Below are 18,966 nucleotides of genomic sequence, written 5' to 3'. Positions count from 1 at the left end.
CTTTTGTGTTTTTCTGCTTTTGTCAACTTTTCCCCCTTTCGGTCGTAGGAGCTCGGAACCAACAATGTGCTGTGATAAATCCTTCACTGTTTTTGAGCGACTTTTGTGCATTTGGCGACGGAAAGTCAACGTGGGAGGCCAATTACTGGAGGAACATGTTACGTACCGGATGAGGGTAGAACTATTCTTTTCACCCCATTTTAACGCAACACGTGTGCTTGAAGAAGCTGGACCAGGCAAAAAATGGACGCTTGACCACCAACGTCGTAACTTTAGATTTCTGCGCCTAAAAGTCAATCCGTTGTATTCGAAGTTTCAAGCTGTCTTTATATAGTGGCAGAACGTACAAACAACTACAGTCTACCGCCAGTTTTCGAACCGACAACACCTCTGCGACAGTCGGAGTAAAGATTCGGGACTTTGTCTTTTTTCTACCGCGCCGTGTATTTTATCCTGCGTGAGTGAGTGACAGTGACTAGTTGTACGAATACGCAGTGTAAATTAGTGACCTGTGCACTGGATTCGCGTTATTCGTTTTGTGACGAGGAACATTAATACCACTATGGCGGGCTAATCACGAGAGAAGGAGGGCCATGGGTCTTCCTAGCCTGCATGAAGCCGACAACGCAGCAGATCATCGCTCAGCGTCGCGACGCCACACCACTAAAACGCCGCCACAAGCGCTACAAAAACCACAAATGACGCCCACAGCCCGATTAAAAGCCATGAAATGATACCGCCGAAAGCCGCCAGTCGAAACAGCATTCCTAGAGTACTTCGACGCCGACACCGACGCCCGACGAGAATTCTACGGAGAGAGAGAGAGAGAGAGAGAGAGAGAGAAATTGGAAGATGAAGCGACACCAGCCCACACTTAGATCTACCGTCTAGAAGAGAAGGTTGAGATAATGAAGCGACACCTACTGCGTCTTGAGAAGATGCCGACGTCCCGCGTGAGATTAGCAGCGAGAATCCACGAGTACCCCCGGTAAAGAAACTTCGCCCGTTTTTCGCTGTCCCCCGAGTAGAGAGAGAGACGATGCAAATCAATTAATCGCTCCATTACGAGGCCGACAAGATGACAGAGAGGCTGTTTTCCCTCGACTATGATCGCCGGATGTAGAAGCGTAGAAGGAAAGTGTGTCAAAGAAGATTGCGAAGTGCCGCTACAAAGAAGTAACGTGGGGAAGAGTTATTGTCGCGAGGAGGACCGCGCAACCATTTAGAGGACTACGGTAAACGTCGCTGGAACGTCTAGAACGTCGAGATGGTATAGTATACTACTGTTAATTTTCTATATGTGTGAGTGATCATCTACCCAAGACTCCAAAGATCGGCCGTCGGACGAAAAGATACCAGAATTTAAAATTAAAAGTCGCGAAGGTATTGATTATAATTATTTCTTGCCAACATAATCTAAATTTCAAAACAATTGCTAATTAGGAAGATCGATTCACAGCATACTGTTGTTTTTCCACGCTCTGCGCCGAACTGTTGAGTAATATTTTTTGTTTATGTCACCTTATATGCTTTACTCGGTAATATTTGATTAAAACTGCATAAATCGTGTATCTATTGCAGAAATCATCCCTCAAGTTTGCTAAGTGAGGAAGTAAATTAACTGCGTGCTATTTTTAATATATATTCATACATAAGTGTCTTCACTTTTCAGTCTGTAAACATGTGTGCCTTGCAGTTGATATCTAAGCCTAATGTTATTGAAGTTCCAAGGAGCATTAGTGATAATTCTACAACAATTATTTAAATGTTTTAATAAATTGCAAGAATAAAAAGTTTACGTGTCATGCCCGTTGGCAGAATGTAATGAGCACGCGCAGATGAAAGTTTAGTATCTTTAATTCTAAGCACATTAACGTCTTCGGGCGCAGTTTAATATTCATAAGAAAAACTAAATATTGCATGGTGTCTAAAAAAGGGCCAATGTATTTATATTAATGTAATAATTCCTCTGCGGTATGAGAGAGTGTGTGAATGCTGAGTGATAGCGAGGGGTTGTGTAATCTGTCTATTTTTGTGTGTTATATAATATACATTTTTGTTATCTATGCTTGACTATGATTTGTGTTTAAACATATAGTATACTTATCCTCATAACTGGTGGTATTTATATTTTAGTTCAACGTTAAGTCAGCAAAGCATTTCTGCTGGCTAACATCAATTATTATTATTATTGATTATTATTATTATAGATTATTATTATTATTATTCAACATCACTTTATGCACGAGTCGGCTATTCGTCGGGGGTAAAAACCGATCCGGTCACACGTACCCTGGAATCAAAACCGTTAGCTGGGCCGACACCTAGGAAGGGGACTTCGGTCTTCGGACTAAGTGTCAAACATATGTCAGTACCAAAGGTCCGGTGAGAATTTGGCGCCCGAACAGGGACCGGTCTATCTCTTACCCTCGTCGAGGGAAGTACATTTTCATTTTTTTTTAATTGATAGATAGCCTGAGGATTTTTTCATTGCTTTGGTTAAACTTTTATTGGGTATTTTGTGTTTACGTGTATTCTTGTGGCGTTTTTATTATTTTTTGTGTCATTTAGTATTTTGTGTTTGCGTTATTCATTCTTGGCGCGTAATTGATTAACGTAAGGGCAATTATGTAGGCGAATATCGGCAAGGGCGAATTTTCTAGGAATTATTTCATGCAAATTTAGTGGCGACTTTGTTTTGTGTGTGTGTGCGTAGGCTTCATTGTAGGTAGCAGAAAGGGGACCCGTCGTGCCCTCCTCTCTGCACTTTTGATAGTTATTTGTTTGTATTGTTTTTTCTGTAGTGCGTTTCATGTTTTTGAAGTGTAGACTTATTTTCTGACAACCTCAGGACATAGTGAGTGTTTTTAAGAATCTAATGAAATTGAGAAGTGATAAAATTATTTACGGAAACATGAGCGAAGCACGGAATTGTGTAATTTGTGGGATTGAAATCCCAGTAGGTGAAATAGACCCGTTGAACGAAGCGCAGCCGCGTTGTAGTAATTGTGTTATTTCGTAAGGAATGTCAGGACACGGGGGCTTAGTTGTAAATACTGAATCCACCGCTACCCCCCCTGCCCCGGAAGAAGCCATCCCGGCCACTGATGTGTCGAACAAAAGGACCGGCACCAATGACCAAGTTTTTGAAATGCTACGGCAATTGTTGCAAGCGGAACACGCGAAGCTGGAAGGGAGGCTCCAGGAGAGGATAAACGCAGCTAATGTGAAAACGCAAGCGCGAATCGAAGAACTTGAGATCCGATTTCAGGAAGTTGTGCGTGTTTCGGCGGAACAAATAACTGAACGTTTTTCCACGCACTTGCAAGACAATGAAAAGAAACTCGACGCAGAAGTCGATCGCTTGGATTCCCGTGTTGATGACCAGGACCAGCAGTTGGCAACACTGTCGCGACGGACAGACCAGACGGACGAGGAACTGGCACTACTTGAGGCGAGCTGTCACGAGGACTCGCAAGGTTTGAGAGAGCGCGTGGCGAAAACAATAGGCGAGGTTGATGACCATTCCCAAAAGATACAGCTTTGGAAAAAAGAATGGGCAGTTTGGACCTTTCTCACCCTCAGAGACGAGAAACGCCCACGGCTACGAGGACGAACCCAGGTACTTCGACCACCAGCAATAACGAGGACCCTTTGCCTGAATTCAATGAGCTAGCGGTAAATGAGAGTTTCCCCGGTTTACCCACTCGACTAGCGACCACCAGCAGCGAAGGTCATTATTCAGTACCCACAATTGCGAGAAGAGCTATTTTTCCTCTTGAATATAAAACCCATTTCAAAAGATTCAACGGGGCTGATCGGGTTTTACCGTCTGCATTTTTGGAGGGATTTGAAACTACCTCAGAGGAGCTGTCCTTAGGGGATAATGAAAGGATCCTGGTTTTGCTAGGCTTAATGGAAGACCGAGGGCCACAGTTCACCAGCAGTGTCTGGAAAGGTACCCTTGAAGCTTATGGTGTGAAACCCCTCTGGACACCGTCTTACAGGCCGCAGGCGAACCAGGTGGAGCAGATGCACTGCGAGATGAACCGACTGCTGCGAGTGTTCTGCCATGGTAACCACCAGGAATGGAGCAAGCATGTCACTTCTGTTGTACTTTTACGCAACAACACGGAGTCCGACAGGTTAGGATTTACACCCACAGAGCTTCACTTCAGAAGTGTCCAACGAGGAGATGTGATACGTCACTTCGGGTTACAAGAGGATGACCGCGACCCAAAAATCAGTGAAAAAATCTTGATGGCCGTAGAGCGTACCAAGAGCGCCAGGAGAAAGGCGAATGAAAGGGCAACGCGAGCCGGCGCCGAGATCAAGCAAGGAGATCTCGTGTTTGTAAAGAACCACGGCCTGAGCTCGCAGGTGGAAGGAAGAATAAAGAAGTTATTTTTCATGTACGATGGACCATATTTCTGTAAGGGCAAACCTGCAATGAACATCTTGGATCTTGATGATTGCGTAACAGGAAAACAACTCGCGCCGCAGCACGTGGAGAATTGCAAACGATGGAACTGCTCCGAAGAGAAACGGGAAGATTGGATGAAAAGGTATCGCGAAATCTGCAATTTGCCATTGGGCACTTAAGAGACATTGCGAAGAGAAGCTACAATTTGATTTGTTTTGTGTTTTATTTATATGTCACTTATTTCTATATTACTAGCATCATTGCTATTTTTCAACATTATGTATTTTTGTGTTATGTATTATTGAGCCCTGTTTACTTGTGTATTATTATTGTGATTCATCAAGGAATTTTTGTGTGAAATTTTATATACAGGGTGCTCACATAAAAAGTATTTTTCATGTATAGATTTATATACAGGGTGTTACAAAAAAGTATTCATATACAGGGTGTTTTAAAAAAATATGTAACCTTCAAAAATCTCCCCAGCCGAGAGCGATTTTCAAGCCTACATTTTTTTTTGAAGTTAGGGGGGGGGGGGGGCGAGAGAGGGTAAGAGATAGACCGGTCCCTGTTCAGGCGCCAAATTCCCACCGGACCTTTGGTACTGACCAGGCGCTTCTCGTGCATTATTTACCCGGGGGTTCACTGAAGTCATGTGACATATATTCAGTTTCCGCAAAATAAACTTCCTTCGCCTAACAAAAGGATGGGGGGCGGGCTTAAAAGATTTGTCCAGAATTTTTTTTTTTATATGGGAGTATAAGGTTTTGTATTAGGGGTGTGCGAATAAATTTAGGGCTGAAACTACAATAAATTGTGCCTTTATGAAAAAAGTTGAGTTTTGTTGGAATGGACGTCCTCAAGTAGGGGCAAGTAATATATTTTTTCCTCAGGAGGAGCAAAAAACACTCCTTCAGTCTGAAGTTACTGCAACGCTTTTATAATAATTACCAAAAATTACTGTGACTGAAATTAAATTATATGCGTGTAATATATAATTTTTGGTTTACATTCAATTTCCATGGGGGCTGCCCCCTTTTCCCCTTCCGGACGTCCATGCCGACTAATCAGAACTGGTCCTACATTTATTAAAGGGAAATGGCAACTAATGGCATGTGCATACTAGAAATCGAACCTGAGACCCTTTCATTGATACAAGATAGCTTTGTTCAAATTTGGGGCTGGTCGACCAGCACACGCTTTTTTTCAGTGGACAAGGAAGTTCGTTTACGTTAATTACGTGCATTTCTATCGGTCATTTCTTACCTGGGCGGACAGCAACGCCTACACTGCATCATGTGACATAACCTAGGTAAAGTCCATCCCTCGCTTCACTCGCAGCATCACTTAATACTTTCCAACAAGTATCCAAGCACTTCAAAAACTAAGAAACTTGAGACGATTGAGACCGAGCGACAGCGAGTCACGTCTTCGCGCCATTCTTTCTCTTTCGCGAACCCGAAGTGTTTCCACCTTTAAGGAAAAACCTCTGAATGCATGCACGAGCTATTTTGGTAATGTATCTCCTTTATTTTAATTCATCGCATCTAATTCCAGCTTTTATTTGTTTCCACTCATCCATCTCTGCCACAATTTTGCATTTATTCCAAGAAGTTCAGTACAAAAATGATACAAAGAGAATATTGAATATGTAATGTGTGCGCTTCAAACTTGAACCGCACACAGCAACACTGGAAGGGAGGAAGCAGCGAGATCGGAGCCTTGTCCCGCGCCTTCTGCGAGAGAACGAACTGCGCATGACCGTTGGGTTGAACATAGGTTCTGCAAATCTCATCGTCCATGTATTTTGTCCTATACCCTCCTCGAGCTTCTGCTCCCGCACGAAGCTTTCACAATGGCAAGAGCTGTCCTGTGGGGGTTCAACTGAGGGTCTGTATCAGGGCGGCCGAATCGCGGTTTCTTCTTCTCAGCAAAAGAGTTCACCGTATTACGGGCACAAATACATGACTTATTGTGTAGAATTTTTAGCGAAATAATGTGAAAATGTAAAGACATTGTTTATTGTTCATTCTCGAGGTGATTATCATATATTACTGGGGGTTCACTGATCCTGTGCGCTATAGGGCCAACCGCGCCTGGTACTGACCTATGTTTGACACTTAGTCCGGAGACCGATCCGGTCACACGTACCCTGGAATCAAAACCGTTAGCTGGGCCCGACACCTAGGAAGGGGACTTCGGTCTCCGGACTAAGTGTCAAACATAGGTCAGTACCAAAGGTCCGGTGAGAGGGTTGCTTCAACGCAGCCTTTTCGAGGTACGATTACTTCCCGTTACGAAAAAAGGGTTACAAGGGATATTCATTGAAGTCTGAATGAATATCCCTTGAGAAAGTACAGCAAACAAAAATAGTGATATGAATGACAACAGCCATCACCCCCTGGAGGTAGGGGGAGATGTCACAGTAGGGGCACCTTCCTTTTCTGTGGTGCGGTACCGTGTGATGGAATTTTCCAGTCGCTGACCTTTCCAAGAAATGCCCTCCTGTTCACTTCTTAATAATAAGCCCTCTGGCCAATAGTTCGTTTGGATATTGAATGAGTCGTGTTCGGTTTCGACTGAATCAGTCGTGAGATTACTTCGACTGATATTAGTCAAATGACTAATTCGACTAATATTAGTCGTTCAATTACTTCAACTAATATTAGTCGTTCGACTAATTTTCATTAGTCGATATTTTTTTTTTGATGGTTTTAATAATCGTCTAATGCCCATCACTAGTGTTTTATTGATTTTTAGTTATGGTTATTAGATGTTCAGCATCTGCTTCATGATTTAACAACTTCCACAACAATACTATTTCCTGTAGCAAATGTGAAAGTGAGTTGTACTTTTTCTTCATTTGGCCTTTTAATTTCAACTACAATGAAAGGTTTCGATTGTTGACATTTTGGCCAGTGGTAAACAATGTCTGGCAGTAGCGTGCGGTGACGTTGATAATAGGGGGAGTAATAAGTGGTGTGCTCAAGGTGGGGTTGGTGTGTTTCATACCCCCCCCCCCCTTTTAGGGCCCAGTATTCCTAAAAAAAAAAGAATGTTAATAACAGGAAAATATTGCAAAATGATAAAGGAGTACTAAAAAAAAGTACACGTAACCCACTCCCCCTCCCGAAAAGAATAAACCATTTGATTTGACTACAAACCATCCTGGGTTCGAATCTCGACTTGGCCATGGAATACAGAAATATAATTATATTGGAATAAGAGGCATAGCAAACACCCAACCCTGACTACGCAATGTGACAGGACACAAAGAAGGAATGCCCAGAAATTTATTTTTAATGAATGATTTAAAATTATTAGATGCTTTAGCACATATGGCTATTTTTACACCAGGAAATAACCCCTTATCTAAAATTCCTACCTAAGAGGTAAAAATGGGGTGTAAAAAGCCCCTTGGTAAAATGTTATAACGGACCAGCACAGGACAAACAGCAGATTAAAAAGGTAAAATTACACTAGAAACTTCCTCACAGACAGTGGAAGAGACCAGCTCATCTCAAAAATGTTTGTTAAAACACTGTTGTCATCTCCCAACAGGGATGACAAGTCTGCGTGAGGAAGGCTTTATCGGTACATTCAATAAGAGTGAGTCAAACACTTAAAATGACTTTACTTACATGACACATTGGAGGGTACAGCCCTTGCAGCAAGAGGTCATGTGTGAGATGGCTGTGTGCAATACACAGTTGAGTTAGGACAACTCCTTCTCGGTGGTGAGCTCTGCATGTCAGCATATGCTCCAAGAAGTAGAAATGATTAAGATATTTTTTTAAGTTTCAGAAAATTTCTAATATGATAAATTAAGAAGATCTGTATTTTTATGTGATTTGCTAGTCCTTAGCTTAGTACCTGATGTTCCTCCAACTTGTCTATGTACTTAGCAATGTACAGATTTGCTGTTTACAAATTGACTGAGTTATTTGTATCCCTGTTTTCTTGTTACAGATGAATATTATAGGAGTGGTTTTCTGGCATTGCAAATGCTTCTTGACAAAGCATTTATAGAGATGTCAACAAGAATAGAAGATGTACCCAGTGTAAGTACTTCAATTTCTTTAAGTTTTTTAGTTTCAAGTGGATTTCTCAAAAATTCTCTCAGGGCTACCGCTCAACTGCTAACTTGCAGTTGCTATTCCCAGAATCGACAAATTGTTTACAAAATGTGATGGTAGCGAAGAACGAAGTTTTGAATGCACCCTTGATATCTGGGCCTGATTCTCAAGTTTGATGCAAGTTTTAATGAAAGTTAAGTGATGGGTTTGTCACAATCACATCATTTTTTTGAGAAATCATATTGTGAATGTTTGCTTCTCAAATATTCATATCTGTTAGTCAGTGAAAACATGAGAAATTTTGCAAATACTGCATTTTGTGCAAAATATACATACACTATAACTCAACACATGTGAAAATATATATCTGGATATGGATGTATATCATTCCTAATGCTGTAATTCACTGACATTTATCACTTTTCCTTGACCACATACAAAGAAAAAAAAATATGCAACCACAAAAATTCAAGGGCCTATCTCATAAATATAAAATCTGTTTTACTTTATGGATGTGAAATGAAACTCAAATTATAAGAAATTAGCTCCAACTGTACATAAATGGATGTTAAGATTTATCTTAGGAATTTGATAGCCAAAAGTAATAACTTTTCAGTAACTATGAAAAGAAAATGAAGTAATTTTTGAAATTATAGTTATTTGATATAATTTTTGCAACTTTTGTTAAGTGGAGAATTATTTTTTGACTTGTAATTATGCTTTTTATCTGTTGTGCATCTGGTAGAAATATGTCTCTGTAAATTGTACTATTATTTCGTCTTATTTAGTGTGTATGCATATTTTTTCTCTAACTGTATTTCTTCTTAGGTGAGTGTACAAAGGTTCCCATACCCTCCATTTATACAAGATTTTGGAGTGGCTGGTTTGTTTGGAATGTTTCTCCCCTTGATGACTGTTCTGAGTTTTGTAATGCTCTCACCTTCTATCATAAAGAAGATTGTTGAAGAGAAGCAAACTGGAGTACAGGTAGGAGAACCTGTTTGACTGTTTCTTTTTTTCTCCCAAAGGTGGAGCTAGTGGCATATTTTAAAAGTTTTACCTGGTTTACCACAACAATTCTTATTTATTGTATATATTTATTACATAGTAATTAGATATTATACTATATAAATCAAAAAGTAAAGGCAATTTTCACATAACATCTTTATTTCCACACAAGAAGAAGAATTACACATGTCACTTTTCCACATATTCCCCCTGCACGGCAATGCACTTTTGGTATCGTGCAATCAGCTTCTGTATCCCGTCTGCAAAGAAGGTTTTTGTTTGCTCACGAAGCCACGTCTGCACCACCTGCTGGACCTCGTCATCTGACCTGAACCGACGACCACAAACAAACTTTTTGGTACAGTAATTCACTATTGCATAAGCTGATCTGAAACTTATGTCGAAGAGTTCCGCCACTTGTGCTATTGTGAATTTTCGATCGTCCCTGATAATGGTATCCACCCGTTGGACGTTTTCTTCTGGGCATCCACTTCGACTTTTGTCCGTTACACTTGTGCATCCCGCTTTTAAGCGATCCACCCACTCATACACCTTTCGTTGAGTCATGGTGCTTGCACCATACTGCGCTAACAGCCGAAGGTGCATGTCGGCGGGATTGACTCCCTCCAACCACAGAAAGGGCACTACGGCACTCTGTTCCTCGATCGTGCATTCATGGAGTGGTGCAGTGCGTCTATACGTGTGACCTTTTTGCTCCACGACACTCGACTGAATGGGGCAGTGATGGATACTCCTACTTCCACGTCACTCCAAGTATACTCGTGGTGACGTCAGACTCACCCAGTCTTTGTTTATTCCTGCGAGAACCCAAAATTGCCTTTAGTTTTTGATTTACCCTATTAGAATTAAACACCAATGAAGGATTCAAGTAACACACAAACAGAAGTCCAACATCTTCAAATTGTCCGGCAATTTCTGTCGTTAAACCAGGTAGCATGTGAGAATACACCACAGGGTTGAGCCAAGAAGTGATAGTAATTCCCACCATTGCTTGAAAATTGTTCACGAATTTTAATATATCAATTTTCCAAATTAATAATATCATAACAGTCTACCAGAGTTAAAAGATTCATAATTTTATATAAGATAATCATTCGATCACATAGTCCATTTCTCGCTTTCCATATTTCCAAGTATCCAAAACTTGCAGAAAAGCAAAGCAAAATAAAGCAAATAAGTCAATGAAATTCCTATTTCATTATACGGTGGAATCCCGATTTTATGTTCCTGCATTTTATATTTTCCCCACATTGTACATTCAATTCCCCCACACTCAACACTACATAATGTTATAAAAATAAAGGTTTTAAGTTTTTACTTCTTGGTCTCCTGAAAAATGTAAAGTTAATGTTTCGCTCTAATTATAAAAAAATGGTTATGTTAATTTGCCTAATTAGGAAATTACAAATGATAGAAATTAGGGATAGAACAGATCAATCTGCATCGGCTGATATTGGCATATTGGTTTACCAGTAAAATTAACGATTATTTTACCAGTCTGATATATCTATAAGTACCTTATAATTTAATGCAAAATTCTGCCATTTTGTTTTAATTTTTATGGATAATCTCCATGCTCTACTTTTTAAAAAAGTAAATGTCTGGTTTCTTTTGGACAATTTTTTTTCTCTGCCACCTTGTATTGTCTTGTTTTCTTGATGTTTTTGTTTTCTTGTTGCACAGTTTCAGTATAAAATGGTCTATAGCGCTGTATCTGTAAATAAATAAATACATATTAATTAATTGCGATGTACATTTTCCTTGGCAATTTGTTTAAAAGAAATCAAGTCTGACCAGAAACTTGAAGATATGTCAATTTTCTGATTTGTACCTAGGGTGCTTATTACTCTTACGTGGTAAACGCAACTCCAGTTTGTTAATGTGTCATTTGGTATCTTTCGGTAGGAACTGATGAAGATGATGGGTCTGAAGCCATGGATGATGTGGATGGGCTGGTTGGTGAATTCCCTCATGGTGAACTTTGTACCTGTGATAGTGATCGTGGTGTTACTGAAGGTGACATTCAATCCGGAGAGCAAGGCTGTGTTGAATTACACCGATCCAATCATCCTGTGGGTCTTCTTGTACACCTACCTCATTGCAGGAATTGTGTTCTGCTTTTGTATCAGTGCGTTCTTTAATCACCGTAAGTATTAAGCACTGTACAGGGTGTCCAGGCTATAGGTATACAAAATACACACATATATTTTAGCAATTGTAAAGTTTATTAACTTTCTTGTTCCAGTTTTGTACAAAGTAAATCAGAAAGTTTTTATGTACGCTGGTACACCTCAATGTGGTTACCATTCGTAGCTTCACAGATATCCCAATGAAACTCTAGCTCATGCCAAGTATTGACCAGCATTTGACGGTCAATTGTGAACTTTCCCCTTGTACACATCTTTAATGAACCCCCATGCAAAAAAGTCTATTTTTGGCAAGTCTGGGTATCTCTGTGGCCAGGCAGTTCCTGCACTCAACCACTCTATTGATCGTACAAGTGGAGTACTGAAATCTGGGATCGAATTGATGGTCTAACGACTGAGCCTCACTACAAGACAATATAAAGGAGTAGTTTTCGCATTGTAAATAGTTATTTTTGTATACCTCTAGCCCGGACACCCTGTATTTGGCTTTTTGTGTTTGCTATGCAGCCACAACATGTGCATGCATCAATTTGCAAGCTAATGTCTTCATAGAAAATCTTTACAGCTTGTCCATTTAAATACAGGCATGTTACAAGAGTAAATGAATGTTGACGGACACAATTGTACACAAAAGGGTGAATTCGTGGAAAACAAAACTGGTGGAGGATGTACTGTAATCCTTCATGAGTATTGCACATTTGCCCCAATGTAGTAGGTGCATGCGAAGTAGTGTCAACAAAAATGCCAGCATGTAGTTTATATGTAGCAGTGTATAATCAAAATCCCTGTGAAGGAGAACCTGAAGCCAGATGAAATTTTAGAATTTCAAGGAAAGACTTTCATTTGAGATATGTTTGTTTATTTTTAATCCACTAAATGCACAGTAAGGCTAATCGGGACGGGACCTACAGTTTAAAGTGGGGTTCAAACCACTATGTGCCTTCATCACGTATCAATCCAGGGATCCCTTGATTACAAGGCAAGGAAGTTACCACTATGCCATCATGGATGCTCTTTAGAGAAATGGTCACAATTCAGTGAACAGTCATTGTAAAAAAAATACCAATTTTGTGAGTGCAGTGGAAGCTCAATTTTGTTTGTGAGAGTACCAAGCTGAAAGAACTTAAAATGCAGGAAAATGTAAAATCGAGGAAAATTTTATAACATTTTACTAGGCTAGGACCATCAAGATTGAATGTAGAATGCCGGAAAATGTAAAGTTGGGTTTCCATTGTATTTTGTTGTAAGGTACGATTCATTAATTGGGACTTTTTTTTCTTTCCAGCAACATTGGCAATGACATGTGGAATTGTCCTGTGGCTAACGTCGTACTTCATTCCTGGATTCTCTCTTCTGAATTCCTTCTCTTCACTTAATGCAATTAACAAGTTTCTGTTAGCCTTGCTTCCAAATATGGCCATGAATGGTGGATTTCACATAATAGGAGAGCTTGAAACAACAGGTAAGGATGAAAGCAGCTTTACACTGAGGAAACATAGGGCAACTAATTACATGAGATTGTAATGTTTTTATTGTCTATTATCATATGTAACATGTCAACTATTTCATTGCGTACCATAAGCCATTATGCTAAAGCTGATCCGATGTTGATGTATTGGTTAATCTTTAATCATCCATATTTTTTCAGAGTTCAGAAATCTCGCAGGTTCCACAAAAATATTACGCGACACCTTTGCATAGTCTAATTATCCTTGAAGTTATGCAAAACAAGTTTTTCATGTTAAACCAGTATTTGCAATTAAAATTACCCGATATGCCATCTGGTGAGATTTTCAGGAACCACTCCATGTAGGACACTTCGCTGTGTTGAAGCCATTCAAAGCATGGGGAACATGCAAAAAAGTAACGTCTACTGTTCAGTTTTTTGCTCTAAATCATTTTGTTAGTCAGGACAAGTGAAAAGCTTACATGTCTTTCCATGCCGTGAAATCAACAAAATGAAATTTGTAAATAAATCAGGAAAAAGCAGAACTGATTGACAAGATTGGCATAACTGAAATGCGGCAAGGAAATTATGAAGAATTCATGAGTCTGTTAATTTTTTTTTTCCGAAAGATGATTTTATTACCATGAAAGTGTTTTAAATTGTTCTTTATGAATATAACATTTTTTTTTCCGAAATCACTGTATTATGTATGTAATTTCTAACAGGTGCAAATCGATTAAATTCGAAGATGAAAATAGTTTGAGAATTAATTAATGTCTCTAATCATAAAGGTAAGTCAGAAAAAGGAAATTGACATGCTAATGTTGCTGTTTCATTCAGTAAGTCAATTTTCAGCGAAGACTGAAGATAGCCTCATTGAAATTGTTGTTAATATTATTATCCTGTGTTGTTATTAAACCAACCTGCCTCTTTGGGCAAGAACTGCAACGGCATGTTTACATTTTTCTCCTGCTCAAGCTTTGCAACACAGGTGAATTGCTTTATTTTCAAATCATTTCTGAGAGCCCCAGTTACAACCGAGGTGCAGATGAAACAGCACTGTTTTGAAGAACCAGTGCGTATACATTAGTTTTGTCTGTGTTTTGCATGTTATTTTTTAAGTATTGTAATTAAATGCTTTGCTCTCAGCACAGGTTCACCTTCGTTATAGTTCCTCACATTGCATTCGCAATATTTAAAAGTATCACGTAATTTAAACGTTTATTCCATACAAGCAATGACAACACGCTGCTGTTACGTACTACTACTGAATGTAAACATACATTTTCCTACATAGAGTGGCCATATTGGAAGCGACACTAGTGCTCAGGTGGTAATTTAAAAAAAATTAATTAAATAAATTAAATTTTATGGTTAAGTGGCACCTATTTTTATGTAATTTTTCAATATTTTGAAGAAAAGCTATGGTAAGTTAATGCACATTATTGCAGTGCATTACTTAAACTTATTAATATTAAATGATATTTTCAACAACTGTTACATTTTTTCACTCATTGGTATCTGTGAGAATTGGCAACAGTATCAGCTTGGTGTCAGTTCAAGGTGGTAAGAGTTGTATATATCGCACCCTATGTTAGCAGCAAAACAAAATGTTTAGTATATGTGTCGTAAAGTGTGGTTTTATTTTCCTTCTAGGATCTGGCCTTCGCTGGAATACATTCTTCAAAGTGGAGAAGGGTGTTTCATTCGCTTACATGTTTTTCATGTTGATATTCGATATTTTCCTATATGCTCTTATCACGTGGTATGTTAATTGCATAAAACCTGGACAGTATGGCATTGCTAAACCTTGGTACTTTATATTCACAGTGAGTATTATTTTCTTTATCATTTCTTTTTTTTTTTGTTTAAATTTAAAAAGTGTTGTTACTGTAATTGTTGATGCTTCTGATATTAGCATACCATTATCATAGTGCTTGCTGCACCTCAACGGAACTTTGATGGCCAAAGTGTGCTAGGCAGCTTTTCATGAATGTTGCATGGTCTTTGCATCGCATGCTGCTGTTTTCCTGCTTTCAAGACTCAAGTCCTCTACTATTGCTTTGAAGTAGATCCTCAATTGTCCTGACGATGATGGGTCAACACAAAAACTTTGAGCTCCCACTGGAAATTGAACTCAGGACCACCTATACCAAAGGTGACAACCTAACCATTAGGTACACAGGAGCTTGGTGAGCCTTGACGTTCTCCATAATCAGCTCCAAAGTCTCCCATCCTTTTTCTGTAACCTCGGGAGCAGAGTGCACGAGAGAACCAAAGTTCCATGTTTGAACCCTGATCTAGTATGATGTGTCATTGTCTTTGTTGTATCACACGTTCATATTGCTTTCTTATTGATTCTCATGATTGCAATAAAGCTAAGAGAGGGAAAAACAAAAACAATGAAAAGAAAGCTATATAGATAGAAATCCAGCCTGTAATGGACATAGTTCTCATTATCATTCATCATCCTCTTGTTCTTGATATTCTTTTAGGCATTGTATTCTTTAGCATCTACAGGGGAATCTCCATTTTACATTTTGCTGCATTATACATTCCGACTTCATGGTGCCAACATAGCAAAATGTTATATTATTTTCCTCGATATTACATGTTCCCGCATTTTATGTTTTTACAGCTTTGTCCCCTGAAAAACGTTACGTAAAATTGAAGTTCCACTGTATTATGTTTCTAACTGTATCTCCTCTTTAATAATGTATTCCAATTTTATTCTTGTTTGGATTGTGCAAATATTTTTGTACTGGATTTTGAATACTGAAATCTTTCTTCTAGATTCCAAATGGTTTGGTCATTTAATTTCTATATGTATGACAGCGAGGTAAAATTTTCTAGGTATAGAGAATTTACATTGTAAAGATGTTGTGGAAAAGCATTGCTTCAGTTTGAGACACAGTAGTTTCAGTAGAAATTGTTGATTAACACTAGGAAGAGGGGACATGTTTTGAACTGTCTTTCATGTTAAAATCTACTACAATAATAAGTTATTGTTAATATTTACCACTTCCTTGTTGCAATTTTTTGGGGGTATTTGGTAGATGATTGTCCTGCACCATGGCTGTTCAGCCTAAGGCATCAGATTTTGGGGTCAGACTACAGGACATGTGCTGGTTCGAGTCTCCTGAGGGAAGCGTAACAACCTTTCCTGAGATTTTTGCCTCTGCATGGTGGCCACCCACGATCACGAGGAGACTGAGGAGCTATGAATGAATGGCATAACGTGGTCATGGAAAACCTACAGCAATGACTTGAGGTCCGTTGTGCCAACCACACGTCACCCCCTAACTGGTTGGTTAATCTCCTACCTGTGCCTCCCAATCTATTACTGTTCAGTTTTCCTCTTCATTTTTACCTTTACTTGTGAGGTGAATATTCTAAAACTACGTTGTGTGGATATTTAGCTTAAATTGAATGTGACCTTCTTACACACATGTTCATGTATATTAATTGTCCTAACAATTTGGTCTGGAAAATCTTCAAAAGTAAGGAATTTTTTTCTTTAAATTTTATGAATTCTGTATTCATGATTAAGTGTTTTTTAATATTAAGATTTTAATATTTGGTCCGTAGTACAGATATTTTTATGTAGAATTAGTACAGGTTGTTCCAAACAAATCTATACCCAACGAAGGAAAGAGTGTTAGGATGTTTGATAAAGTACATCTGTAACTTTCATGTTAAAACTTTGGCAAATGCAGTCACAAGATGGTCAAACTGTTTTGGAATGTAGCTTGAAGCTACTGGTACAGTGGAACTTCGATTTTACGTTTTTCAGGGGACCAAGCTGAAAAAACTTAAGATGTGGGAAAATGTAAAATCTAGGAAAATTTATTAACATTTTTACTATGTTGGGCCCATCAAGATTGAATGTAAAATGCAGGAAAATATAAAATCCGGGAACGTAAATCAGGGTTTCACTGTATATAATATGGCAACTGATGCTGAGATTTTGTAACTCTCAACAAATTTTGAAGAATAAACACTCAAGAAGTCTAACAGCAACTACAAAAACATTCTGATGATAATGAACTGGCTTATTACCACCTTTGCTTTGGATAAAACATTAAAATGCTGAGCAAGGCAAACTTTTATAGTATAAAAATATACATAAAAACGTAACGTTTCCACCCTCTAACAGGGTCTTCTTCAAACCAAACTTCACAACAAAAAGAAAGTTTCTTTTTGTTGTGAAGTTTCGTCTGAAGAAGACCATGTTAGAGGGTGGAAACGTTACGTTTTTATGTATATTTTTATACTATAAAAGTTTGCCTTGCTCAGCATTTTAATGTTTTATTAACATGGAAACAAGGCTTAACAGTGTTACCTTTGCTTTGGGTATAGTTTTATTTGGGCCACCTGTAGTTTAATATTGTATAGTTTCAGTGGATTACTTGCATATGAACATTCATAATTACTTTAAAACAACTTTAAATTCCTCAATAAGTTTCACTATTAAGTATGGACCAGTATGATTTTTTGGACAAAACAATGTCAATATAATGTTGGAAATGTTTCTTGAAGGACATGACTGGTTCATTAACCTTCATAATTATTGTAGATAACCAGATGACTGCATGAACTTTGGTTTAGAAAAGAAACTACACATTTACATATTTAGTTTACAAAACCCGAGCATATGAATTATATGTTTACATGTATTAATATAACGACAAAATGAAGGAATTTAGCTTCAAAATAAGTGTATTATTAGGTATGTAGGACTGGTAAAAATTTACTCACACAATGATACACTGATATGCCTATATTGGCCGAAGCCGATAGTTCCAATTAGGAATTGTAGCTTTCCTGGTGACGTGATTTGAACAAGTGTTTAACCAACTAGATTAAATTGGTGTTAGCTTCCATCATTTTGAGTGCACACATTGCTCTCCTTTTCCTGATGATAAGATCAATGTATTAAACGAAACATTGGAAGCTAACCTGGCTAGTAACCCAAGAACACTTGCACGAGTTCCAATTAATCTGTTCCATCCCTAATTAGTATCAACATCGTCATCTTTGCAACAAACCTTAAGAGGAAAGCAGCATTAAATAATCAAATTTGAAATGCAAGTATTCATTCAAAAACCTTTGCTTTTGTTAGATATGGTTTTTCTGTGTACACTGTGTATCATTAATTATCACTAATTTGGCTCTTGCTAATTTCTTTCTCCTCAGAATTTCTGCAGAAAAAGCCGAGAACCGTTCAACCGAGTCAGCTCTTCATGCGATATGAAAAATGCTAAATATTTCGAGGAGGTAACCGAAGATTACCCAGTGGGAATCAGATTCAAAAACTTACGGAAAGTATTCCGTTACTTTCTCAAGGAAGTCGTGGCTGTGGATGATGTCTCCCTTGATATTTACAAAGATGAAATAACCGCCTTGTTAGGTCACAATGGCGCAGGGAAGACGACGACCATGTCACTGCTGACAGGTAGGTCTATAGAACCGGTAACGGAAGACCTGCAGCCCGGAATAATTGTCAGGGATTTGAGAAAGACTTGGATGTCTTGTGGAAAGAAGATTGAGGCTCTGGATGGACTCTCCGTGGATATCTTTGCGAATGAAATAACAGCCTTGCTTGGACACAACGGAGCAGGAAAAACCACGCTGTTGTCAATTTTAGTAGGTATGGTGTGATGTAAAAGCCAGCAGAAGTAATGTAGTTCATGTTTTAACATGGTATGGCTTTGTGTAAATTGATCTTAGTATTATACATGATGAGTGTGACATTAATCAGTACTTGATCAGTATCAACTGATACAGGCATGCCAGTTTACCGTATTTTACAGCATAATTGTTGCAGATTTTATCCTTTTTTTT

General features: G+C 38.6%; 1 protein-coding gene across 1 annotated transcript in view; it reads left to right on the top strand.

The window, feature by feature from the left end:
* Positions 1-18,966, top strand: part of LOC145979454 (phospholipid-transporting ATPase ABCA3-like) — a 128,805-nt gene that overhangs the window by 16,174 nt on the left and 93,665 nt on the right. Inside the window, exons 4-9 of the mRNA XM_083112359.1 lie at positions 8,393-8,484; positions 9,328-9,486; positions 11,434-11,674; positions 12,961-13,137; positions 14,779-14,951; positions 18,319-18,577. Coding sequence (XP_082968485.1) covers positions 8,393-8,484; positions 9,328-9,486; positions 11,434-11,674; positions 12,961-13,137; positions 14,779-14,951; positions 18,319-18,577 — 1,101 coding nt within the window. The remainder of the gene's footprint in view (positions 1-8,392; positions 8,485-9,327; positions 9,487-11,433; positions 11,675-12,960; positions 13,138-14,778; positions 14,952-18,318; positions 18,578-18,966) is intronic.

This window comes from Lepisma saccharinum, chromosome 26 (genome assembly GCF_977018435.1).
Source record: "Lepisma saccharinum chromosome 26, izLepSacc3.1, whole genome shotgun sequence".
In the NCBI taxonomy this organism is placed as follows: domain Eukaryota; kingdom Metazoa; phylum Arthropoda; class Insecta; order Zygentoma; family Lepismatidae; genus Lepisma; species Lepisma saccharinum.
This window is presented reverse-complemented; position numbering and strand designations above follow the sequence as displayed.